The sequence below is a fragment of the Equus caballus genome, chromosome 8 (genome assembly GCF_041296265.1).
Source record: "Equus caballus isolate H_3958 breed thoroughbred chromosome 8, TB-T2T, whole genome shotgun sequence".
NCBI classification, from domain to species: Eukaryota; Metazoa; Chordata; class Mammalia; order Perissodactyla; family Equidae; genus Equus; species Equus caballus.
The window spans coordinates 29,182,359-29,209,109 of record NC_091691.1 but is presented as its reverse complement, the minus strand read 5'-3'; the positions used below and the strand labels follow the sequence as shown (position 1 = coordinate 29,209,109).

Sequence of the window (26,751 nt, the reverse complement as noted above, 5' to 3'; positions counted from 1 at the left end):
CTACACAACTTGTAAATGTCCCACCAAACTAGGGAAAGGCTGTCATTACCTGTCCTGGAGCCTGATGCACTGGATTTCTCAGGCATGCACTCAAGGTACTTGGAAGGATACTCTGTGTTTGTTTATTTGTCACTTTATGGAGAGGCATTCCCCACCCAGGAAATGCCCTTGCCGGCGGCTCTGCTGAGCTGACAAAGCCCCACCCCTGAGCCACGCCCATCGCTGCAGGTTCACGGCGGCTCCAGCGAAGCATCTGCCTGCACTACATTTGCTGGTGAATTACGCTCCAGAAGCCGGGCACTGAAAGATGCGTCATGCTATTATAAATTCATTTTAATTTTACTTTACGTAGGTTAGGGCATTATATTAATGTTGATAAAATTATCTGGTAGATAAGTTACGAATTCCTTCTCAGCATTTTAAAGGAGAGTTATAAAATCTCTGTTGAACAACGGACGTATTATGTCTGGTAGGGCTGAGAACTCTCATGGATTTGCGAAATTCGGTGCCGTTTCATAGTTGCTGGTAGGACTTCTTGCAAAATGATTCTCACTTTTAGCCATTCCCTCACAATTCTTCCCTGTGTCCCTGCTATATGCCAGGCACTGTTCTGGGCACCAAGGATCCAGTGGCTGAAGGAGACAGATAAGGTCCTCCCGACCACACCAACTAGTCAGGATAGTTAGGCGATGTTGAGATAACACACAGCACCAGGACCTCAGCGGCCTTCCACAGCAAACCTCTCACTCACACAAAGGCGGCAGCAGGTAACTCTCCAGCACAGGCTCCTCCACGGAGTTTTGGCTCAGCATCCCAGACTGCTTCCCTCTTGGGCACCAGCATCTCAGGGCTGCCAGGCGGGAGAAAAAGAAAGGAAGAATGCACACTTGGTTCTTCAGTGCTTCTGATCATAAAATGACACACATCGCTTCCACTCCTGTCTCATTGGCCAAGGCAAATCACATGGCCGTCCTACATTCAAGGAGGTGGAGAGTCAGGAATGAGAATAGACGTGGGAACCAGAAATGAGATCTGTACCTGGTGATGCTCATCCACCTCCCCACCCTGTAGGCTGCTTTCAGGCAGGACTGGAAGTCGTGTGGCACCTGGACAAGGCAGCCACCTCCCCTTTCCATTGTATCAGTGAGGGGACAGTCGAGAGACAGAATCCATGTCAGTCATTTGAACAGAGAGAGTTTAATGTAAAGCATTGCTGACTGGATACAAAGCTGTTAATTACATCATTAAAAGGAGGAAGGAGACTTGTGTGTTGCCATGGAGGCAGCGTGCATAAAGCAGATCCCACCCCCTAGAGCTGAAGGAACTCAGAGACTGGAATTGTTAAAACAGAGATGGTGCCCTTGGGGCCAGGGGCTCTCCAAGCAGAGGTTGCTGTTCAGCTGGCACCAGTCCCTCTGAATATGAAAGGGGGACCTTGGGCTTGGGACCCAGAGCTCTGAGGAGGGGGCACTGGCTGGCTGGTGCTCTTGTCTTGGAGGAGGTGCCATGTGGCTGGTTCTGTGAGTGCTGGAGAACCGTGAACCGGGTCAGCTCCTGCTTCAGGAGGGAAGCGCTGCCATGGGTGAGGCATTGCTGGGTGGTGCTCACGGGTCCAGCAGGAGACAAGGATCCCAGGAGGAAAACGGGACGCAGCAAGCCCTTCCTCCTCCAGCCTGGAAGTCGTCTTCGGGTTCCCCTCTTGGCAGAGCCTGAAAGGGCACAGCTGGCAAATCAGATGTTTGCTTTGCAGGGTCACAGAACAGACCAGGGCAGGTGGGTTTGAGCTCAGAGATAATAACCACCTTCCACGACCTTTATTTTTTAAATGCACTGATTCACTCTTCTCCTGCATCTCATTTCTACAACACAGACCTCAGCCACTGCTGGTCTCTTGTGCTACCGCGCTCTTTCTTATGATTACTCTGAATGCGCGAGAGACACACGCTCCATCTTTCCAAGACCATGGCCTTGGTTCTGCGAGAGTTCCAAGGACCATGAATACAAAATGGACATTGGGCAAAATATGAAGCAGGCATCAACTCCATCTTTCCTTCTGCTGCTCATTCAGTGTCAAGAACATTTTGTGATCCAAAAGAATAGAAAGAGACTCACACTCAGTAGTTTCCAGAAGTGGGCCGTGGTTTTTGTTTCCAAGGATTATTCAAAGTTATAAGTGAGATCATACAGTACTTGTCTTTCTCTGACTCATCTCGCCCAGCATAATGCACTCAGGGTCCATCCATGTGGTAGCAAATAGCAGGATATCTTCCTTTCTCATGGCTGACTGGTATTCCGTTGTGTCCATGTACCACATCTTTTTGATCCATTCATCCCTTGATGGGCATTTGGTTGTTCCCATAGCTTGGCTGTTGGGAATAATGCTGTGATAAACATGGGAATGCAAATATCTCGTCGAAATCCTGTTTTCATTTCCTTTGGCTTTATACCCAGTAGTGGAATTGCTGGATCCTATGGTAGATCTACTTTTAATTTTTTGAGGAACCTCCATATTGTTTTCCATTATGGTTGGGCCAATTTACATTCCCACCAACAGTGCTGGAGGGTTCCACATCCTCGCCAGCACCTTTTGTCTTTTGTCATCTTGATGACAGCCATTCTAACAGGTTTGTTAACTTTTAAAGGAGTTGAACCTATAAAAAACAAAGAGTAAAATGGTGGTTACCAGGAATGGGGGGTAAGAGTGATGGTGTTTAAGGACACATCTTATAACTAGCAGTTAATAAGCCATAGAGATCTGATGCACAGTAGAATGAATATGGAAGCAATATGTACTACAGTGATGTAATGTGATCAATATTGCTACATTGGCAATCCTGTTACAGTATATAAATGTATCAAAACAACAGACTATACGCCTTAAACTTATACAATAGTACATGTCAAATTTATTCAATAAAAATAAGTTATTTAAGGGGCCGGTCCGGTGGCGCAGCTGTTAAGTTCACACATTCCACTTCGGTGGCCCAAGATTCGCCGGTTCGGATCCCAGGTGCAGACATGGCACCGCTTGGCAAGCCATGCTGTGGTAGGCGTCCCACATGTAAAGTAGAGGAAGATGGGCACAATGTTCGCTCAGGGCCAGTCTTCCTCAGCAAAAAGAGGAGGATTGGCAGTAGTTAGCTCAGGGCTACTCTTCCTCAAAAAAAAAATAGTAATAATAAGTTATTTAAGGAAAGTCTTAGCAAGGGGGAAACAAAATTCAACAGCTAGTAGCAGAAGAAAAATCAATCCCTTTTGAGATTTTTGTGAGGTTTCCAGTTTTCCGTCTTTATCTATATTTTGTCCGTGTGTTCTTGAGTGTGTGAGATTAATGAAGAGACGTGTGAGTCTCTCCACGTGCGTGACTCTTGCCAGTTCACTGGGCTGATTGATGATGCATCTCCTGTGCTCCTTGGTGATGAGGAAGGAGCCAAGCGCTCAGGGGAAGACGGGCAGGCAGGCGTCGCCTCTGCCCTCACTCCGTCTCAGCCCGAGCGACCCCGCTGTCCTGGAGCTGCCTTCTCCCAGTGCTCATTCCAGTCCCTGGGGAGAGAGAGCAGCAACCTTGATATACAGACCTGGTCCCCTGCCCAGGAGGCTGCCTGAGGTTCACCAAGCACGGTGCCCAGAAGACCCGTTCTTTCTCTGTATTTTGTTGATATTGTTTGTAGTGACTCACTTTCGATTATAACCAGAAACTTGCCAAAGGATCTGGGTGCTGCCAGCATTTTTCCTCTGATTTCTCGTTGTGGATACAAACGCTGTTGTCTCTGGAACATCGCTGTCCTGATAATTGGACAGGGGCGCTGCACCGCCCTGGCTTAGGGAGAAAAAAAACAGCATGAGGTAGTGGAATGAGCCAGCACACGGGACCAGGAAAACCTGGGTTCCAACCCCTTATCTGCAGATGAGCGGCCGAGTAGCATTGGAAAGGACGCGACCCTTTGTGGGTTAGGACTCCAGCCTCCTCTGGCGGACAGTCAGTCCTCTAGCCGGGGACGCCAAGCTCGGAGCCTGACGGGATTTCTGATTCTCTCCTTCTTGTCATGCCTACTTTTTCAGAAGTCCCCAATCCAGTGCTGGTGGCTGGGTGGTAGGGAATGGTGGGCGCCCCTGGGGATGGTGGAGCATGGGAGCTGGCTCGTACCAGCCAGCAAGACCCATTTCTACATGACTCTTCCCAGCTCCACATTCAGTGACTTGAGCTTAGTGGTGTGACAGCAGGAGTGTTTATGCTGCGGAAATCAACCCCTGCTAAAACCAAGGCCCGTCTTTATTTTCCAGAGAGCAGGTTGTGCACGTTTACCAGCACACCATTGCCTTCTTGGACCATCACGGCCTTGAGGGGGTGCGAGTCGCTGTTGGCAACTATTGGTCATCTAGGGACAGAGTTCTGGCCCTGCCGTTTCCTAGCTGACAGGCATATTATCAAGTTGTATAAGCAGTCTGTGCCTCAGTTTCCTCGTCTGTAAGTAGTGGATAGTCATAAATCTTACCTGGAGGCAGGTCTACCATGAAGCTAATGCGACGTACGCTCCAGGCCCCTCACTCACCAGGCTCCTTTCTAAGACCCAGTGCAGACTGGAGAAATTCCGTGTTCTTAATTTTACTCTGTTTATTAATGAGGGCCCCCAGATCTGCTCCTCCGCTTATGCACGAGCTTATCAGGAGGTGTCAGGTAGATAATGCACATAGAGTGATTCATGCCGAGCCTGGCACGTGTGAGTGTTAGCTCTCACGTCACTTCAGAAGTCTCGGTGAAGAACTGTGGCTGGCAAGGAGGGCTGCGGAACGGGGCTCGAGGGAGGCAGGGCGGTGGGGCAGAGCTGATGTGGCCCAAGTCAGCAGACAGGACTCATGAGGAGAAGCCTGGAATTTCTGAAACGAAAGGGAACGTGGTGAAGCCAAGCGCTAAACAGACAGGAGACGGAGCCCTGCAGCAGGGAGTCGTGCTTCTGAGCATCACCCGGGGGAGCCAAGAGGGAGGCTCCCCCAGGCGCTCGCCCCACCCAGAGCTGGCACCATGCTGACGGCTAGCCTGCAGCCTGAGAACCAAGAACTAGAAGCCAGGTCTTGGTTGAAGTCCAGCTTTGCACTCCCCAAGCTTGTTCTGATTATCCCTTGCTGCACGATAAACCACAGTCTGCGGGTTGACTGGCCCAGCCGGGCGGTTTTCCCTTGATGACCTCGTGGGGTTGCCGTCAGGTGGTGCCTGGATGGAGTCATCCAAAGGCTGAACTGGGCTGACATCCAAGATGGCGCATCCCGTGGATGGCAGCTGACGTGGACAGTTAGCTGCGAGCCCAGTATGGGGGTCCACATTCGGCGATTCCATCTGGTCTGGGCTTCCTATGACACAGAGCGTGGGTTCTGAGAGGGGACGTTTGCAGGGCAAGGGGTCCAAGAATCCCGGGTGGAAGGCTTTTTACGAGCAGGCATCAGAGGTCTCAGGTGACCACTTATGTCACCTTCTGTTGGTCCAGCGAGTCCCTAAGGCCAGTTCAGATTCAAGGAGGGGGATTAGACTCCACCTCATCAACGGGGGCTCGGTGAGGCCCCCTGGAGAAGCGCACGTGAGGTGGGAGAGATCGCTGTGGCCCCTTTGGGAAACACAGTCTGCCACCTTCCTTTGCTTCCCTGAGTCTCAAAGTTCTGTGTCTACAAAAAGGAGATGTGATAAGACCAACCTCGCAGCACTGCTGGAAGAGCAACTGGGGAGGGTGGAACTCTCTAGAACCTGCTTCTCAGTGTGTACTACAGAGAAACACGCATTTGTGCACGGGGAGGTATGGACAAGGACGAGTGTTACTGCATGCTTTTAAAAAGTAAAATATGGAAAAATGTAAAAGTCTCAATTTACAGAGTTCCTTCATCTGTAAGATGGAATCGTCATAAAAGCTGTGGCCTAGGATTGCGGTGGAGCTCAAAAGAATCCGTTTAGAAAATGCGCTTAAAATGGTGGTTCTCACCTGAGGGTGACTTGGCACCCCGGGGGACGATTGACAATGTCTGGAGATATTTCTGTTGTCACAGCTGGAGGGGAGGGCGCTGCTGGCATCTAGTGGGTAGAGACCATGGCTGCCGCACATGGAACAGTGTCAGGCTCAGGGCAAGAGCCGCCTGGGCTGGTTGTTATTAAAATTGTTTTCTGCCGGCGCACTGGTTGGTGACTGTGAGAGCACAGCTGTGATCTTGTGACCCAGGCCACATGGTGGGTAGTTCTGAGAACATTCACTGAATGCATTATTCCTTCTGACCCAGGAAAGACAAAGCGGGAATGGCGCATTGTGTAAAAATGTTGTGTTTTGATTTAAAAGTAACAGAGCTTCCAGGAACTTAAAGTGAGGTTTAGAAGAAAAAAAAAAAATGCTATCTAATACAGATGATTCCAAAGATACCAGAATATTCCTGCTGAGTGTCATAAACCAGAGGCCCATCGTAGCAACCGGAAGGTGCCACTCGATGCTCCTTCTGGAGAGGACTCTCTGCTCTGCCTCAAGGAGCGTTGGCAGCAGGCATCCTCCAGCTGTGAGCTCCTTGGGGTCCCTCAGTTTTAAGATGAGTCACTGAGTCACCCTCTTCTTGGGGCCGCCCCAGCTGATGACTAAGATGGTGGGTCCGGGACATTTTCGCCAAAGCAGGGCGCCTCTCCTGGGCATCTATCTTGGCTCCCGACCTCTCTGTTGCACTGGAAGAAGTGTCCTCAGGTTTGCGTCTGATCTAAGAGCTCCCCTCCCCCTCCTGTGTCCCTTCCTCTTTCCTTCACAGACATTACTGCCTCATAGACCTTTTGTCTTGGTGTCCGCTTTCCAGAGAGCTCCACGTTCACACCGTGTCGCTCGAAGGATAAGAGGGCGGCCTCTGGAGCACAACAGCCTGGATTCAAATCGCAGATCCAGCCCCTTGTAGCTGTGCAAACTTGAACATGTCACTTAATCTTGGCTTGCCTCGGTTTTCTCATCTATACAGTGGGTATCATAACAATTCCTGTCTTGCTCGGTTCCTGTCAGGGTGAAACAAGTCCCTGCATGTAAGCCCTAGGAAAGGTGTGGGTAACAAGAGCTTGATGCCAGCTTTACTCGTCACCAATGTGTGAAGCCCCCACTTGGGCTGGCTCTGCCCTTAGCTCCCTGCTCCCTCCCCTGACTTCAGGCGGGCCATTTCCTCCCAAAACAGGAAAACAATCTCTAGGGATTAGATCGAGGGTTGTATTGGTCAGCTCGGGCTGCCTTAACAAGTTACCGCAGACCCGGGGACCTGAACCACAGGAATGCATTTTCTTACAGCTCTGGAGGCTGGAAGTCCGAGACCCAGGTGTGGGCAGGGTCGGTTTCTCCTGAGGCCTCTCTCCGTGGCTTGCAGACGGCTGTCTCCTTGCTCGCTACGTCCTCACGTGGTCATCCCTCTGTGCACACACATCCCTGGTGTCTCTCTGTGTGTCCTAACCTCTTCCTACCCTAAAGGCCTCATTTTAACTTAACCGCCTCTGTAAGGACCCTGCCTCCATGTAGAGCTGCCTTCTGAGGTCTTGGGAGCTAGTGCTTCAACGTATGGATTTGGGGGGCACAAACTCAGCCTGTAACAGAGCCATCTGATGCTCAACTCCACCCTCTCTGCACACTGCGCATCTCCCCTGACCTGGACCACTGACCTCCGGCCCCCGAGGCACATCTGTGCTCGTGGCCGCGCCTCCTCCTTAGGGTGTTCATTTAACGCTTGCTTGTCTTCTGTCGGAAAAGTGTCTATTTTCCCTTAACAGACACCACTGAGGTAGGTAAAGTTGTCTCTCAATAAATTAGCCAGGCACAGTGAGCCGTGTAAGGTTCTCTTCCAATGAATCAGTCCCTTGTGGCTGGAGGACACTGCACCTCAGTTTATCATCTGGAAAGTGGGGTGATAGTACCTGCCTCATGGACTTCTCGTGCGGATTAAGTGGAACGAGGTATTCGAGGCTCGGCGTGCTGCCTGCATACAGCAAACACGCAGTAAATATTACCCACCGCTCCCTTGTCTCCGCTATTATTAATGGTAACATTTTCGTCCAGGATAAAGACTAATCTCAAAAAGGTTATACCCAGCTTGAGCATTAGATCCAAATACTCTGTAGACTGTCTATTTTTGCCAAATTTAAGAGGGGGAGGAAACAGAATCTTAATATCCTTCGCTCTACCTCCTGGAAAAAAAAAAGGAAAGAGAAAAATATCAGAACATAAATTTTACCATGAATGTTGGTGATATTTAAATAAGATTTAAATTCACACAGCATTTAAACAGAAAAGAAGGAAATGGCATTAAATTCACAGAAGTGCCGGATTGCGCACACCAGAGTCAGAAACATGAACTGCATCCCCACCGTGGAGCAGAGCGGCGGGCTGGAAACGGACTAGGAGAGGGGTCCAGGCGTTTTAACGGATCGTTCCCTCAAACCCTCGGCATTGTGAAGTGGGAGTTAATAAATTGACATGTACAGTTACTCGTATTCTAACGAGAAGGAATGAGCAATTCTTGTCACCTAGACCACTGCACTTCTCCCGTTCGTCTGCTGGAGGGGGAGCTTGTAATGTTTAACACTCCAATGCAGTGGCCAGGAAGACCAGGGAAATGATGGATGTCAGGGGACCAGAGGGGGAAGTTCTGCCCCATCTGGCTCTTGCAGGAACACATCTCCGCTCGTCCATGGAGCCCAGGATGCGGTTGGGGCCACGTCCACCCTTGGGCGACTAGGCTGTGTCTTCTCAACTGAAGGTCAGCCCAGTCTTAGGTCAGGTTCTCTGGAGCTGAGCCTGAGCCAGGCGCCGTGTGTACGAGGCTTAGTGAGGAAAGTCTCGTGGGAGAGACCCTAAGGGACGAGGGAGCTGGACAGAGCTGGGAAGAGGAGGGCCGAGACGGTAGTTTCCCGTGGCTGCTGTAACACACTGCCACAAGCTTGGTGTCTAAACCACAAAAATGCCTTCTCTCTCCGTTCTGGAGGCCAGAGGTCAAAATCCGGCTCCGTGGGGAACTCTGGGGAGAGTCTGTTCCTTGGTTCTTCCAGGAGCTCGTGGCAGCTGGCACGTGTTGACTTGTGGCCACATCACTCCAGTGTCTGCCTCATCGTCACAAGGCCTTCTCCTCTTCTGTCGGAATCAAATCTCCCTCTGCCCCCCTCTTATAAGGACTCTGTGACAGTTGGGATAATCCAGGATAATCTCATCCCAAATCCTTAATTCCATCTACAAAGACCCTTTTTCCATAGAAGGTGCATTTCCAGGTTCCAGGGATTGGGACCCGATTTCTTTGGGAGTCATTATTCATCTGACTACAGATGGGGATCAGGAGACTCTGCTCCCCTATGGGCCCTCTGGAGTTTGCAGTGTGCCACATGCCACAGAGGTTGTCCTCATATGCGCTTGTGCAGCCTGTGTTTGGCTGCCGGCTGCCCCAGCGGGGAGCAGGGCTGGGAAGACGTCTGAGCATCTCCAGGTGAGGCAGCTCCCATCTGCCGAGGGAAGTCCTCCAAGTTCTCTCTCTCTCCCCTCCGCCCTTCCCTTCTCCTCCTCCTATCTTCTTCTCCCCTCTTCCTCTTCTTGTTTCTCTCTTTCCCCCTCTCCCTCCCTTCCTTCCTCCTGTTCTGCTTCCCCTAAACAGGCTTGAACATATTTGGAAGCCATAAGGAACAGGCAGAGCTCACAAGGCCACAGCAACCGTATCTTGCAGCCTCTGAGCTGAGTCACAAGTGCCACCAAAAAGAAAGATCTGTCGCACCTACCTGCCGGGTCCCCTCCATGCGAAAATGACAACGAGCAGAGCCCAGTGGTACCGTAGACCCCAAACCGTGTGACTCACGAGCATTGGTACCCCGGGAAGGCCTCATTCCCCAAAACTCCCAAGCACGTAGGCTCAGTAAGACCCTTTGACTTACCGCTGAAGTCTCTGCCCCAGGCGACTCAGTCTTTATATTCTGCTCAAATCCTTCTGCAGCGTCCCCCAAACCCTTCTCCAAGGTGAAGGCTGCAAGGCTGCATGTGAGGCCTCCCTGGTTTGTGTTCACTTGGTCTGCATGCCATGTCAGTCACGACAAAATCATTAGTATCAGGAGGGGGTCCCATAAGTGAGCGCTGGGGAGTGACGCGTGTGCAGCCTGTTTGTAACACAGACCTCTGCCTCCGGGGCAGACCCCAGTTGGCTCGTTTTGAGTTTGCAAGAATTAGGATCCTTCGAGCCACCTCCTCATTATCTTATCTGTCTTCCTATGTCTCATTCACCCAGCCCAGCCTGGTAAATGCGCTAATTTGGTGCATCGTGTCTTTATTGATACAGTAGTCAGAATATGTCTGTGCACGATGCAGCAGTGGGAATAAACTTGGTTACAGTGAAGGAACAAATAACAGAAATACCAGTGACTTAAAACAACAAAGTTGTACTTGTCACCCATGCCACCTGTCCCTTGCAGCTTTGTGGGTGTCACTGCTTGTCACAGGCCCCCAGGAGCCAGGCTGACCAGGCAGCACCCACCAGCACTGCCAGACACCACGCGAGAGGGGCAGGCAGCTGTGGAAGGTCCCTTATCTGAAATTAGGTGTTCCCACAAGGAGGTGACACCTGTCACTCCTGCTCACAACTCATTGTCAAGATGGTCACAGCCCCGCCCAACAACAAGTGAGCTAGAAGGCCAGTCCTGCCATGTGCCTGGAGAAGAACCGCACGTTGTTGGCAAACACCTCTACTGATGGCCTCCATATACAGAGCGCAGACCGCAGCCGTGCACGGAGCCCAGAGCATCGGAGGGGAGAGGCTGACAACCCCTCCAACCAAACGTATTTGTTGTGTTTATTGCTGGACGTCAACCTCCACACACACATACACCTATCCTGCCTCCGCACCTGGCCCGTGTGGACCCGGGGCTGCAGGTCCCCGTCCTGGGTGTGGAGTGCCTCCCCCGCCTCCACTGAGGGGGCTGCTCAACTTTTCCCTCACCTCCTCACCCTGCCACCAGCATCCAGCTCCCGCTTTCCTGTTACCCTGAGGAATAAACACTGAGTTTTAGATAAAACAAAAACAAAACATGAAGACTTAGGGTTACATCCACAACGACACCTAGCACCCCCAGGCATCGCTTCTCTGGTCCACAGGAGGACTTCAGGGATGTGCTCGATGCCAAGAAGGAGCCGAGATGACCCCCAGACTCATTTTCTTAGAACACGTGGTTTGGCAAAAGGGCCCAGAAAGTGAAAATCATGAAGCAGCCTGTTTCCCTGAAAATGTCTCAGTATTTCCCCCCTTCCTTCCTTGCTTCGCCTCTCTCTTTCTTTCTTTCATTCACTCTATCTCTCTAGCTCTCTCTGTCTCTGTCTCTCTGTGTCTATCTCTCGCTCTCTTTCTCTCTCTCTTTCTTTCTCCCTTTTCTTTCTTTCATTCTCTCTCTAGAAGTCAGCTCATCTGTGACGATTCAGCCTGACTTAGAATTGGAAGACCTGAAAGAGAAAAAGCCTAGGATTAAAGACTCACTGGTCCTGAAGCGAGGAGAGCCGTGGACAGGCCACAAGTCCAGTGAAGTCCCCTGAGCTTGTTCCATTCAGCTTCTCTAGCCAACTTCAGTGCCTTTGCTGTTGGCAGAGGTCTAGGATGACAGCACCTCCAACTCACAAATGGACCTGCGTCCGCGTTTCCCTCCAGAGTTATTGACCATCCCCTGGACAGTACAGCTTCTAGTGTCCCACTGTGCGTGTCACATCCCCGCTGCCTCGCCGTGAAGATAAAGGGGCTGACACCGGTCATGCTTTTCATGATGTCTGAACAACCTAGTCGTTCCTGCTTTGTTTTTCTCACGCCCTCCAAGTGCCAGAGGGAGGTGTGCCTCCTGCAAAAAGAGACCGGGAGGAGCATTCGGGCAGGAATGTCGCACCTGCCAGAGAGGGGACAGCCGGGTGCCAGCTGGGGCTGAGGGTGTCTTTCCCACTTTCCAGCTGTGCATCCTGGGGAAGCGTGACTTCCTGTCTCAGGCCCCAGGGTGATCATGGGGCCGTGAGGACAGCAGCCTGCCCCTGAGTGGCTGTGAGTCATGACTGAGACCGTAGCTGTGGCGAGCCCAGCGCTGGTCCTGGCGTAGGAAGTGCTCAGTGAATGGGAGGGCTCCTTCCACTCGCCCGAGGGATCACCAGCCAGCCCCACCCTCACGGCCTCTGCTTCCACCCACCTCACCCCCTCTGCGTTCATCCCCTAGGGCTGCCGACACGAGTTACCGCACACCTGGCAGCTTCAAACACCACACACTTATTCTCTCCCAGTTCTGCAGGACAAAATCCCAAATCGGCTTCACTGGCCCAAAATCAAGGTGTGAGCAGGGCCGCACTCCCTCCAGAGCTCCAGGAGAGGGTCCGTTGCTGTCCCGTCCAGCTTCTAGAGGTTAGTCCTGGGCCCCTCCTCCATCATCAAAGCCCGGAACAGCATCTCGCTTCAGGGGCACGTGGCCTTCCTTGGCTTCAGTTGTCAAATATCCTCACCTCACTCTTATAAGGACGCTGGGATTACATTTAGGACTCACCGGGATAATCTAGGATAATCTGCCCATCTCAAGATCCCTCACTTAATCACGTCTGCAATGTCCTTTTTGCCACATAAGGGCAAACCCATGGGTTCCAGGAGTTAGGGCTTGATAGCTCTGGAGGCCGTTGTTCAGCCCACCACACCACCCCCAAGACTTGCCCCGACGCTCACTGAGGATGAGGTAAACTCCTTGAAGAGCTGGGAGACAGAGACACGAGGACAAAATCCTTTCATTGTACTTGGTTCTCCCCTCGGACGTCGGCAGAGAGGAGCCGGCTTGTGTGGGGGGCGGCAGTTGAGTACGTGGACCCCCCAGGACCGAGTCGTGGTGGCTCTCCTCCTTCCTGGGGGGGCTGACCGTGGTCAAGCTCCTTTATGCTCAGTTTCCCCGTCTGGAATATGGGACCCACAGGAGTGCCCATCTTGTGGTGGCCCTGAGGATGACGTCGGCTGGCGTGCCTGGATTAACGTGTGCACGTCCTCTGGAAAGCAGGGCCTGTGGCACGGAGTTGAGTGCAGGTGGGCATTTGGGGAGTGACTCCAGGAAGCAGAGTGGGGGCGGGGACAGGACAGGACATGCGGAAGGAAGAGAAGCCAAAGGAGGGCAATTACCTCTGTGGGCAAGTGGCGGGCATGCCATTGAGACTCTCTAGGGAACCATGAGGAATATCTCAGAATCCGCCCCGCAGCTGAGATGGGAGGCTGTATGCACTTGATTTATTGCAGAAGTTCTCAGGAGAAATTCACATGGGCGCGAAGGAAGCAGGATGCAGAAAGGAGAGAAGCTGAGCAAGGACAGTTTCCAAGGAAATCCACGTCGGCCAGATGCCAGGAGGAGCTCTGGCGAGTGAACTGTGCACGCAGTTTGTTCCTCCTTGAGCATACCAGGAAGTCACCAGGCAAAGAAGTGGGGTGGGTGGTACACAGCACCCAGGTCACTCTGAGGGACAGCTCCAGCCACCTAAGGGCATAACTTCTCTGTGATGCACCTGCAGTGCCTGAGGGGTGAGTGTACCGACCCATAAGCGATCCCAGGAGAGGTGGTGGCCCCACAGCATCTGTTATCACACCCGCCATTTCTGCCATATCAGAAAGCAAGAACCAATGTCCACACTAGGACATACTCCTCACAATGGTGCCCCCAAAACAGCTGTGGCACGTCCCTTTCCTCCTCCGCTGTCTCCTGCTGTTCCTTTGGCTATGGGATATGATAAAACTCATGCGTCCCCTCTCTGACCTCCTTACAGGTTTCTGACAGGTGTGACTACGTCTTCGTCAACGGGAAAGAAATGAAGGGCAAGGTGAACGTGGTGGTGAACTTCACCTACCAGCACCTGCACAGTCCTCTGGAGATGACGGTGTGGGTCCCCCGGCTCCCGCTGCAGATAGAGGTCTCCGACACCGAGCTCAATCAGATCAAGGGCTGGAGAGTGCCCATCGTCTCCAACAAAAGGTGGGTGAGCGAGTCCAGTCTCCATAAGAGAGGCCCAACTCAAATGTGCTCCAGCTAAAATGGAAATTTAGAGGGTGCCTCATTTCAGCCACGACTGGATCTGGGGATTCAAATAAACTCCTAAGGACTGGGTGTCTCTCTGCCTCTCGGCTCTGGTTTGCTTTGTGTTGGCTTCATCCTCTATCAGGCTTTTCTCAGGAGGTTCCAGACTTCCATTCCATGTTCTCTGCAATTCCACAGAAAGTGCATCCTCTCTTTCCCAGTAATTCCAGCAAAAGTCATGGAGTTGAGTCTTATCTTCACTTGGGTTGTGTGCCCATCCCTAATCTAATCACCGCAGCCAAGGGGATAGCAAGCACTGACTGGCTGGCTAGACTTCAGCCACAACCCCTTGGCTGGAACCTGGGGAGCTAGAGGAAGAGGTAACCTCTGCCTGAACTAACACATCAGTTCCAGAAGAACGGGAGAAGTGATTCTGGGGGACACAAACAACAGATGTCCACTGGAGAGACATCTGAACAGATTCTCCCTGACTTGGGCAGCCTCTCCAGGCCCCAGGTTCAGAAGCTCTGAGATCGCTTTGCCATGGGAAGATGAAGAACGAAGCTGGTCACCTGTGTGCCTGGTCTATCATTCTGATGGTGCGTGATAGAGTGAGAAGTCCCCATCATCTACGTCAGGCAACAGGCCTCACATACAAAGAGAGTTGTAGAAGCTCAGGTTCTGTGTTCAGAGACTTTGTCATCTCAGAGAAAACCATGCTTAAGGATCCATATATAAGTGATCTGTAGAAAGCCAAAAGTGAGCCTGTGCAGAGTTAGAGAAGGAGATATTCCTGGAGGCTGTGTACTCAGCGGGGGGTAGGGAATTGGTACTTACCTGAGGGATGACGTTTATATTCCTTCCCTTGGAAGTCCACCACTTTCAGTCCTTGCGGCCCCTGGGAGAGGGGATGGCTTTAAAGATGAAGGCAGTGGGTCCCATGTGCAGCTGGAAGATGGTTTCAACAATGATCCCTTTCTTACCTGCTGGGGTTTCTGGTGTTGAGTTGGAGGGTGAAGTTAGGAGAGATAATGGATGCTACTGAGGGCACACAACTGCAGGGAAAAACTCACTAAAGAACTGGCCGAATCTGATGGTGGCACATCCAGATGCCTTCACAGCTGTCCAGCTCAAATGCGGCAACAGAACTAGTTTGAGAGGTGAGCAGCTGTTGTTCTGATGAAGACTGCAGTGATGCTGGAAAGGGCTGCTGCCCATAAGGCATCAGGCATTGAGGGAGCAGCTAACACCTGTCTCCTGGCCAAACCATCCTGGCCATTTCTACATTCGTTATCACGAATTCATCTTCCCCTGAGTTCAATACCTCCTTTGTATACTGGTTTATAGGGCTCTACCAGTCACCCATAGCCCTATTATATTAGTTATCTATTGCTACAAAATTTGATGACCTTTCTCAAAACTTAGTGGCTTAGAAGAGAAACATGTACTGACTCACAGTTTCTCTGGATTGGGAATCCAGGTACGGCTTAGCTGGGTCTCTTACAGGCTGCAGTCCGGTTGTCAGCCGGGGCTGCAGTCTCATCTCAGGGCTCATGTGGGGAAGGGTCTGCATCCGAGTTCATGCAGTTGTTGGCAGGTCTCAGCTCCTCACAGGATGTTGAACTGAGGGTCCCTGTTCCCCATTGGCCCCCTCTTGTTTCTAGCCATGTGGAGATCTCCAAAGGGCCACTCACAACATGGCGGCCTGCTTAGTCAGAGCAAGCAAGAGAGAACGAAGGAAACAGTGCCGAGCAAGACAGAAGTCATAGTCTTTTCAAACCTAATCTTGGAAGTGACATCCTATAACTTTTGCTATAATTTTTCACTGGAAGCAGATTACTAGGTCCAGCCCACATTCAAATGGAGGGGAGTCCACAAAGTGGATACCAGGAGGTGGGGATTTAGGGAGACACCTTAGAACCCTGCTTACCACACCAATCCATTCCAACTGGTCAGTACTCGTGCCATACCAGTGGTCAAATATCCTGAGAATTACTCTGGGTGTCTGTCACACCAGCCTGTGAACTCCCTGAATGGGAGGGCTCATGGCCCACCCACCTTCACACACAGCCCCTGACTGTTGTCCCAGCAAGTCGGTGTCTGTTAAACTGAACTGACCCTTTGACAGGCCAGCTCGGGACAGCGAGGAAGAGGATGAAGACGAGAGGAGGGGCCGAGGCTGCACGCTCCAATACCAGCACGCCATGGTGCGGGTCTTAACACAGTTTGTGGCCGAGGCAGCTGGCCCTGGGGGGCACCTGGCCCACCTGTTGGGCTCAGACTGGCAGGTGGACATCACAGAGCTGGTGAATGACTTCATGCAGGTGGAGGAGCCCCGGATCGCCAAGCTGCAAGGGGGACAAGTCCTGATTGGCCAAGAGCTTGGAATGACCACCATTCAGGTAAGAAATCCCCACAGGCGCGGGCTCTGTGTCTCTGCCTCATCCCTGCCCAGGTCAGAATTCGGCTGTTTGTCATTGCTCTGAACAATGTCTGTTTCTAGGTGAGCAGACTGAAAGAAACTGTCAAGGAAATAATGTAAGTGGTGTAACGAGGCAACAAGAGTCTTGAAATTCCTCACAAATTGCTTGCGTTTGAGAAACGCTGGTCTGGCTCCTCTGGTTGGGTCACGTCTGAAACTCCAATACACTGTTTGTCTCCAAGCCACGGTAGATGTTACCTTCTTGGGAACAGAGCCCTCGGGTGAGCTGACCTGATGGGAATCGTGGATGTGGCCAGCAGCTTCTTGCTTAGCCACTCCATCTCACTGACCATTGTCGAGTAAAAGCTTCCCGTCCCGCCGTGATGTCGTGCTCCCTCTACCAAATCCCGACCTCAGGGCTGATGAAAACTGGAGCATTTCAGAAATGTGCAGGAGACAGGAACAAGGTTATTGTGACACCGTTGGTCATGTGGGCACCTGCTCCTGGGAACGGGTGGGAGAGGACCAGTGTGCAGCATGGGAGTCGTGAAACAAGCACTTTCACAAAACACTGTCCTGGGAGGGGTGACGGGGGTTTAGTCATTGCCCTCCTGTCTGAGAACAAATTTTACTCCTCATATCTTCCCCATTTATAGGAGAGGCGATTATCCTGTTAGCCAATCAGTGAGGTTTCTAAAATAGTTGTGCATAAGGAAGCTTTATAAGTGAAACTATGTTGGATTGTGGAAGATTTAAAACATATCCATTCTGGGAAATTGGCTGGTATTGAAAAGAAAGCATTTTATTCAAGGAGGAAAATAAATTAGTTTGAATAGTCACCCGGGAGTCAGGGGCTCAGATGATCTCTAAAAGCTGAGAAGGTACAGTGTGGAAAGCAGGCTGGGCGTGAGCTGAAAGATGAAGACCATTTGGGGCCCTAAGTGTTAGGAAGTGGTGAGGAGTGTGGTGAAGAAGAGGCTGCTACTCATATCCAGAAGCAGCCAAGAGGAAATGCGAGAGCCCAATATGGCCAGGTGTTGCAACTTTTCCAGAGAAGCTAGAAATCTATCTTTTTTTTTTTTTTTTTTTTTTTTTTTTGAGGAAGATTAGCCCTGAGCTAACATCTGCTGCCAATGCTGCTCTTTTTGCTGAGGAAGCCTGGCCCTGAGCTGACATCCGTGCCCATCTTCCTCTACTTTATATGTGGAACGCCTACCACAGCATGGCTTGCCAAGTGGTGCATAGGTCCGTGCCTGGGATCTGAACCAGCGAATCCTGGGCCACCAAAGTGGAGTGTGTGAACTTAACCACTGCATTACTGGGTCAGCCCCTAGAAATTTATCTTTTTACATGAAATCTTCTGTTTTTTTAAGGATGGTCATTAATTCCATTTTAAAATATTATTTACGTTGAACAAAACATATTTCCCTCCTAAACAAGAGTGTGCAACCTCCACAACTGACTTTTAGTTGAAAAATCTAAATTAAAGATCTAATTCATGCAATCAATCCATCGGCTAAACTGACACTGATGCCTAGAAACTGAACCAAGACGAAAACTTGGTATTAAGCACTCACTGTAAATGATAATTTCAGTGCAAGCAGGGAGTAGCACCGTGTTCAGAAGTCAGGTAGTAGGAGGGAAATGGGCCAGCATCCCATGCGTTAAACGTGGAAATTCTCCTGGTGGGGCATCTCTTCCTGAGACCTACTTCCTCCCTTTTATTTATTCCCACTGAGTCCTCCTGAGTTATGAATTCGCTTATCCATTTTCTTCTGGGAACTCATATCTCATGCTCACTGCCATTCAAATTGTCATAGCCAGACTTAGAAACTGAAGACGGTGTTTGGATAGAAATATAGAGCTTTGATAAATGAATTTAAGGAGTCCTGGGAAAACTGCTATCTTGACGTACATCTTCATAAATATCCCCAAGAACCTGAAAAGAGAACTATGTCAAGAAAGCAGGTGAAAGAAGGATGCAACCCATTTCATCCAGAAGGTTAAGGATTCATGGGGAGCTGTCTAAATCAGCCCTTCATAACGTGGGGGAGGGGCGAGGAGACGGAGCTGTGACTCCACAGATGCTCTTCCAAAGCAGGATTTCCTCCTCAGGGTCTAAACTGAATGTAAGCTTCATTTCCCAGGTCATCACGGGGGTCCAGAGGAGAAGTGAGACTGTAGGGTGTGGGCAGCAGGCGGAGAATTGCAGCTATGTTTATCAGAGGATGCAGGCTGGTATTCCAACAGGCAGCTGAGCACCACTGCTCCATGTTTCCCCAGGCATGGAGTGTGACCTCCCAGGGACACACAGGAGGATCTAGGTAGCACCTGGACCAACAGTCTGTCCTTCTCATCACACATGGGTCATCACGTGTGTGAGAGAGAAATATGTAAATATATAACTAGCATATCGAAACATCGTTGTTTGATGCTATGAAGCTTTTTAACAAATTATTTAAGTCATGTAAATAATTTTAAACAAATATGCACTAAATATGGTAAAGATGGTCCGCGATGTAGAAGAATCATAAAGTTAGTACTCAAATGAATGAAAATGTTAATTTCTCCTTTCAAGGATCCAGGTGGTGCATGATGGGTAATGGAGTTTGTATTTGTGTGGTGGGGGTGGGGTGTCAAGTCCTGCCCCATCCACTCCCTGACAGCATCTTGCTGTTACTTAAAAAGTAACTTTCAGGGGCTGGCCTGGTGGCGCAGCAGTTAAGTGCACACATTCCCCTCTGGCGGCCTGGGGTTTGTTGGTTCGGATCCCGGGTGCAGACATGGCACTGCTTGTCAAGCCATGCTGTGGCAGGTGTCCCACATAGAAAGGAGAGGAAGATGGACACGGATGTTAGCTCAGGGCCAGTCTTCCTCAGCAAAAAGAGGAGGATTGGCAGCAGATGTTAGCTCAGGGCTAATCTTTCTCCAAAAAAAAAATATATATATATATATATATATATATATATATATATACTTTCATAAGCAAGATGTATCTTTTAGAAGAAAGCTTCAGCGGGAAAGGCCCGCTTTTGTTCCATCTGGCTCATTTGTCGTCTCAGTCCCTTCCCTGTGTGGAGCGTCGTTCATGCTCCTGGAGAAATCTCTGGGACCACAGAAAGCTTTTCCTTGCCATGTTGGCTCTGCCTTTCAGATCCTGTCGCCTCTGTCGGACGCCATCTTGGCTGAAAAGACCATCACCGTGCTAGATGAGAAGGTAACAATCACAGACCTCGGGGTCCAGTTGGTGACAGGGCTGTCACTCTCCTTGCAGCTCAGCCCAGGGAGCAACAGAGCCATCTTCGCCACAGCGGTGGCTCAGGAACTTCTGCAAAGGCCCAAACAGGTATGGAGGGAGGGCTTGGGACAGATGGGGTGGGGTCCCACATCAGGAGGGTCCCACATCAGGAGGGTCACATATCAGGTGGGTCATATAGCAGGTAAAGTCACACATCAAGTGAGGTCACACACCAGGTGAGGTCACACATCAGGGGGGTCACACAGTGGGGTTGGGTCCCACGTCAGATGGGGTTGTTCATTGGGTAGAGTCCTGAATCGAGCAGGGTCACACATCAGGTGAGGTCGCATAGAGGGGTGAGGTCACACATTAGATTAGGCTACCCGTCAGGAGGAGTCATAAATCAGGGATCCCACAAAAGGATGGGATGGCACCTTGGTGTTTCTCAGTCTGGGAAGGGGCTTGTGAAACAATGGCTGATTTGCCTCATGGCCTAGCCCCCCGAAACAGAGATGCCCAAAAACAAAGGTTGCAGTGCATAACGGATGGTAGGCCACCAGGAGACAGACGGGCTGGCAGGAGGCTCCACTGCCCGTCCAGCGAATGCCTAGTGCACTCAGGAAGCCCCGTGCCGCTTCACGTTCCTCACCTACCCAAAGGCCCTGGCACAGCGGCCCCGACACTGCTGTCCCCCGAGGGGCAGGGGCTGGAGGTGAGGGCGTAGGCAGATTCCAGACGGGGTCCACAGCCTGCTGCGAGGTCCCTGCAAGAAGGACGGGCTAACAGGTCTGGGCGTCAGGAGGAGACAGGAGGAGAGAGAGCAACGTTCGTTGCTTAGTTCAGGGCAGAAATAAAGAGCCCATGGTGACGTCAATCGTGATCTTCTTTCTCTTTATTTAAAACCAGTGCGTGCTAACAGAGGACGTGTTGTGTGTGTGTATGCTACGTGTATGTGTGTGTTGTGTATGTGTATGCATGTGTGTGTGTTTATGCTGTGTGTGTACATGTGTGCATTGTGTGTATGTGTGTGTTTATGTGTTGACACAATGATTTCCAGACAAAGGGGACCATTCACGGGACATTTGCAAGTGTTCTATGGTCCCCTCCCTCATCAGAGGTGAGTAAACATTATTTCTTAGAAGGAGCATGGAGACTTTGATGAACCTGCTCAACAACCACAGACTGGTCTCCAGCGGTTGATTCTCTCTGTGCCCCGCGAGATGGGACCATCCTCCTGTGGGGTGTGGGAAGGGCTCCGACCCACGCAGGGAATTTTCCTGGCAGCTTCCCTTACAGGTCAGGGGCCCTTCCTGGAAGCTGTCCCCTGTTCAGGCAGTTCCCGCCTCGGCCCCTCTCACACCAGCCTTGTCCTGAGCGGGAAGCCTGCTGAGCCAACCGTGCCCCAGCCCACAGAGCCATCCCGTTTGCCCAGCCTGTCCCTATCACTTAACGCACCACCCCCCAGGTGTTAGCTGGTCCCTTGGCCTTTTCACTGTGGTCTTTGTGTGCAGGGTTTTGGATTAGAAAACACTTTAAAGTGGATGATCCCACTAACAGATATGCGTGCTTGCCAAAGGCAAACCTCCCTTTTCTCAGGCAGAATGCGAGTTCCAGATAGCAAAAGAGAAATAACCCGAGGCTTCTTTCTGTCTTCATGGGGTGATAAAACCAGGTTACCAGCACTTAGGAGTCAAGGGAGCAGCGACACAGTTAGAACAAGGCCAAAGAGCTAATCCCTTTCCGCCGTGCCCCCCTGAGGTTCGCCCCACCGTTTGCTTGGATGGCCCTTAGTCCCTGCGTGCAACTGGGCTCTGACATTTCAGTTGCAAGAAATCCAGCGTGCATTTGAATGTCCTGCTCCGATTTCAAGGCAGGGTGGAAGAACCTGGTAAATCAGGGTCACGGCTGGCAGCTGTTGCCCTGGGTCTTGGCAGCATCTTCCAAGCCCATGTCTAACAATAGAAGTATCTCCAGGCTGAGCTGAGGGAGGAGCAGAGGCCACCACTCACACTTGAGGAGCCTTTCTTCTCACTTCCAAAGACTGAGCACCACCAGGGTAAATTTGCTTCTGTCCTGGTCAGGGGCTCTTTGGTCTCGAGAAAGAGAAACCCACCGAAGCAAGCTTACATAGCACGGCATTTATTATGAGGATTAGGGGACCCTCATAGACTCCAGCCGTGAGAACTTGGAGGAACTGGAGCGTCAATGGTCTCTCTCACGCCCACTTCCTCCTTCCCCTGTGACTTCCTTTTGGTCTGATCTCTTTTTCTCTCCCCACAGATAAATGCTGTGCCCAAACATTTGCTTACACGCTATCCATCGTGGTTGCTCCAGAATGGGGCTTCATTCCCCACTTTCTATGAGCTCCCACTCATCTTCCCAAGTTAAGTGCTTCCGTCCTGTCTTTCCTATTTCAAATTTGAGAGAGAGGGAGAGAAGGATGGGGAAGGAGAGAGATGCCGTGGGCTCAGAGCCACTGAGGTTAATGACCCCAACGGCAGCTGTCCCCCGTCCAATCAGCTGTAGCCGGGTGTGCAGGGCCAGGTGCCTCCTAGGGCAGGTCATCATTCTGGGCTTGGGGCCAGGCAGGTTCTCCAAGAGGTGGGAGGAGGGAGGAAGCAATGGGCCTGCCAGTTCCCTGTCAGCACGATGACATCTTCACTGACATTGAAGGCTTGCCTTAAACTGGAGGTCAGCTCCTCTTCCCTGATCTCCCTGGTCTAACTAGTCCCGAGGAAAGTTGTCTCAAACAAGAAAGTAAAAAGGCAAGAGATTGGGGCGTGCACAGACCTTGGCCCTGGCCACTCTTTGGTCTCCCAGTTTCCCCCACCTGGTTGGGGTGGAGTGTGGGAGGAAGACAAAGACTCTCAGACACAGTCCATCTTTCTGGCTGGTTTAAGTGCTCGCCTCCAAACCAGCTGTGTCCAAAGCTGGTACAAACTATTCCTGTGGACCAGAGAAGGCAGGGCAGTGCAACCAGAGACAGCAGCGTCTCCGGGGCGTCCTTGTCCAGATGAGGGCTTTATCTGTGCTGTGAGTAATGAACGGAGACTCGGGCTTAAAGCAACTTAAAAATAACGCAATAAATACTTTTCATTTAAACATGTAACACTTGTAAATGAGCCCGCTAACCGGCAATACCCTTTGACATGCAATTTATCATCCCGCAGAAGCAGATCTTGCCCTGCCTCAAGAACCCATCTGTCCTTCAACACCTCGGGGGAAAAGCAAACCTTATTATGGAGTGTTTATAACTGGTCCTGTTTCATTGTCATTTTAATGTTGTTGTTGTCGTTTTCTTTTGGTTTTACATCTTTCTCAGAATTCATTTTCTTTCATACTCTTGGCACCTCTTAACTCTTTTTCTGTACTGCTTAAAACGTTTTTATTTGTTCTTGTCATACTATTTTTGCCACAGAGTGCCTATTTTGCTAAGACTTGGTGTTCCCTGAGCTTTGGGGCCCGTTTTGATTAACTGACTTACTTTATTCAACAGGAAGCGGCCATCAGTTGCTGGATCCAGTTCAGTGATGGCTCCGTCACTCCCTTGGATATTTACGATGGGAAAGACTTCTCCCTGATGGCCACATCCCTGGACGAGAAGGTGGTCTCCATCCACCATAATCCCAAATTCAAGTGGCCTATAATCGCTGCTGAAACCGAAGGACAGGGTGCTCTGGTAAGGATCGAAATGGTTATTAGTGAATCATGCCAGAAATCCAAGCGGAAGAGTGTGCTGGCTGTGGGAACAGCCAATATCAGAGTCAAATTTGGTCAAAATGATGCTAGCCCCAACACCAGCGACAGCAGACACATGGGAACAGGAGTTCACCTGGAAAATAACGTCAGTGACAGAAGACCCAAAAGACCCATGCGAGAATGGGGGAGTCAAGAGGGACAGCACTATGGCAGTTCCTCTGTGGGCCTCACGGAAGGAAGAGGCTCCACCACAGAGAGGTCAACCTTCCAGAAGAACAAAGGCCAGGAAAGCCTTTTAGATGATGACAGTGGTTTTCAGACCATCCCCATTGACCTCACCAGCTTCCCTGCCCAGGTGGACCTCCCCAGAAGCAATGGGGACGTGGATGAGAATGACCTCACGCAGGCATCCAAAGGGCTGAGTGACTTGGAAATTGGGATGTACGCTCTGTTGGGTGTCTTCTGCCTGGCCATTTTGGTCTTCCTAATAAACTGTGTGACCTTTGCATTGAAGTACAGGCACAAACAGGTTCCCTTTGAAGAGCAGGAAGGGTTGAGTCACTCCCATGACTGGGTTGGGTTGAGCCACCGGACAGAACTGTTGGAAAATCACATTAACTTCGCATCCTCCCGAGATGAGCAGATCACTGCCATTGACAGGGGCATGGATTTCGAAGAGAGTAAGTATCTCCTCAGCACAAACTCCCAAAAGAGCATCAATGGGCCGCTGTTCAAATCTTCAGGACCCATAGTCTCTGATGAGAATGATCAGAAAAATGAGCCCCCATCGTCCCCCACCTCAAAAAGGAAAAGAGTGAAATTTACTACCTTTGCCACCATCTCCACAGATGATGAGTGCCCCACCGTGAACTCCACGGGGACAAGTGGGGAGGCTAACATGAGCTGGGTCTGCCAGGATCTGGACGCTGGAGAGTGCAAGGAGCTCCATGACTACATGGAAAGGTTACACGAAGACGTGTAAGCCGGACACTCGCCAATATTGGTCTCACTCACCTTTCAGCCTTTAATTTGAGGATGTGTGACAATGGTGCCCCTGGGGGAGACATGAAATGACAGGACAAGAAGAGGGTGACCCTGGCAACAGAGGCCTAGGAAACGATCCTGGTGCAGCTGAGGAGGCCCCGAGTCAGAAGCAATGCACACATTCCAGTGTACAATGTCCTGGTCCATATTAAGAGGTTTATCATGCATAGCAAGATTTTTAAAACTTGGAAGAAAAATGAGTTCTGAGTCACTGAGCTTCTGAGAGCTTCCAGGAAAGAAGGATCGTCAAAGCAATTTGGATGTTGTAAAATCCACGTGGCTCCCATAGTCAGCATCACAGAGGACGAAAGGAAGGCGAGACCTGGGGTGAGAGTAAGTGGATCAAGGAGAGGAAGCGTGTCATTTGAGTTGGAGCAGTGCATCTGCCTGTGTGCAGGATGACAGGCATGGTCCAGCGCCACAGTCAGCCCCTGGGAGGTGTGACTGAGTCATTATTCCCCAAAGACCCAGTGAAAGCAGGGCAGGGTATTGACAGACTAGGGCCATTGCTGACAAGGACCGAAAGAGAACAAGTGGGCAAATAGGCCACCAATATCTTTGTAACCAGATGCCAAGAACAAACAAACAAATGAAACCCTCTGAACGACTCAGAGCATTCCTCTGTCTGTAAACTAGGGACACGGGGCGTAGAATTTGTCAGGTTCAAAGAACCAAGATTTTCTTTTTTTTTTAGCAAGTTCTCCATGTTCAGATTTGTATTTCTCCACTGCATTGCCAGCTTTCCAAAAGTCGTTGGTCACTTACAGGCAGCGGGGGGCAGTTTCCAGCATTCATTGAGTCTCTTTCTTCCCCCACGGGCTTTGTGTCAGCAACCTGGTGATGTGCCATAGAGAAGTCCCCAGTGGGCGGACTGCACATGCTCTCCTTCCTGGAAGAGGCTGGTCTGTGAGGGTAAGCGGTACCCACAAGGAATTCAACACCCAGCGAGGCTCCTTTCCTCTCGCTTTGCTAGGAAGCAGAGAGGGAGGTTTTGCGACGGGTCTGTCGACAGTCACGTCGGGTCTCCTGTCCAAGGCTATTGAGACAAATGTGGGTGTCCATGTGGAGTGCACAGGTTGTGGAGAGTGGGGACTCTGAGTGTGTAAGAGGCAAGTTGGGCAGGAAGCCTGTCCCCACTCCCACTCGTGCAGAACGTAAGGCTTCCCCACCCTGGAGAGACGGAGGGAGACAAGGTGCCAACATGTGGGGCAGAGAGAGAGGTAATGCAAGTGTTTGGTTCCAAAGTCGGTCCTGGAAGATTTAATGTTGCTTGAAATCTGAAGGACTCTTGAGCATCTCTACAACCCCTCAGATGCAAAGCCGGTAAAATGGAGGTGGAGGGAGAGAAGAGCGAACTCTTACCCCATCTCACCCTCATGGCAGAGGATGGTGGTGGAATCCTTGCCAACTGGTACGATCCTGAGAACCACAGCGGCGGGAAGCACAGAGAGCCCAGGCTGTAGAGGCAATTTCTCTCTCCCTGTTTTTTTCCTTTGTATCATTTTCTGATCTCTTTAGATCTCTTCTCTAATTTCTCTCTTTCTCTGTGTGTCTCTCTGTCTCTGTGTGTCTCTGAACCTATCTCTCTGCTTCATCTCTTTCTCTGTCTCTCTCTGTGTGTCTGTGTGTGTGTGTGTGTCTCCCTCCCTCTCTCTCCTTCTCTCTCTCTCTATATAAATGCATATAATTTAACTCTCCTTGGATCGCGTGTGTAAATTCCAGCCATTCACTCTCTCAACCTTCGCACTCTCCCTCCAACTCAGGTGCTATCCGTTTGCGCTGAGACTGGGATTCCAGCAGCCATAAGCCACCTGCTCCTGTCCCCAAGTTTACTTACCTGGTCTGGTTGGGTGATTAAGCTGTCACCCCTTTGCGATGAGAATCCTTTGCTTTCAGTCGCCCCCCCATTTCTTTCATCCTCACCCCGTGAAGCTTCGGTTAACACCGCGGCACTGCCTACTCTCCATCCCCGTGCGTGCAGAATGTATTGGAGACTGTAAGAATGTAATCTGTTTATAAACTCACCGACTGTAAATATAAAGTTTGCATTCAGCGGCTTTATGGCTGTCCTTTGTCTTTCTACACGCTGACCCCATCCAAGGGGCTGGTGTCACTTGCAAATGGCTCTCCAAACACTGTGGCTTTTGGGAAATGAAAATGCAGATCTAAGGATCCCAGCACAATCCAATTACCCTCTTACATCGTGTAATGCCGCTCTGCGCGTTGAGGCGATGTTGACACATGATGACAAAGCGCATTGTGTCCTAAGTCTCTCTCCTCCGGGACCCGAAAGATCTGCAGATAAATCACACGCGCTAAGAGCCCGCT

At 50.8% G+C, this 26,751-nt stretch overlaps 1 protein-coding gene across 2 annotated transcripts in view; it reads left to right on the top strand.

The window, feature by feature from the left end:
- TMEM132D (transmembrane protein 132D) overlaps positions 1–26,480 on the top strand; it is a 596,559-nt gene extending 570,079 nt beyond the window's left edge. The window contains exons 6-9 of one of the 2 annotated variants that reach the window (XM_070275109.1): positions 13,773–13,978; positions 16,149–16,422; positions 19,717–19,788; positions 23,177–26,480. In XM_070275109.1, the coding sequence (XP_070131210.1) occupies positions 13,773–13,978; positions 16,149–16,422; positions 19,717–19,788; positions 23,177–24,361 (1,737 nt within the window). In that variant the 3' untranslated portion in view covers positions 24,362–26,480. 2 annotated transcript variants of the gene reach the window in all.
- The last annotated feature ends 271 nt before the right edge of the window (positions 26,481–26,751 follow it).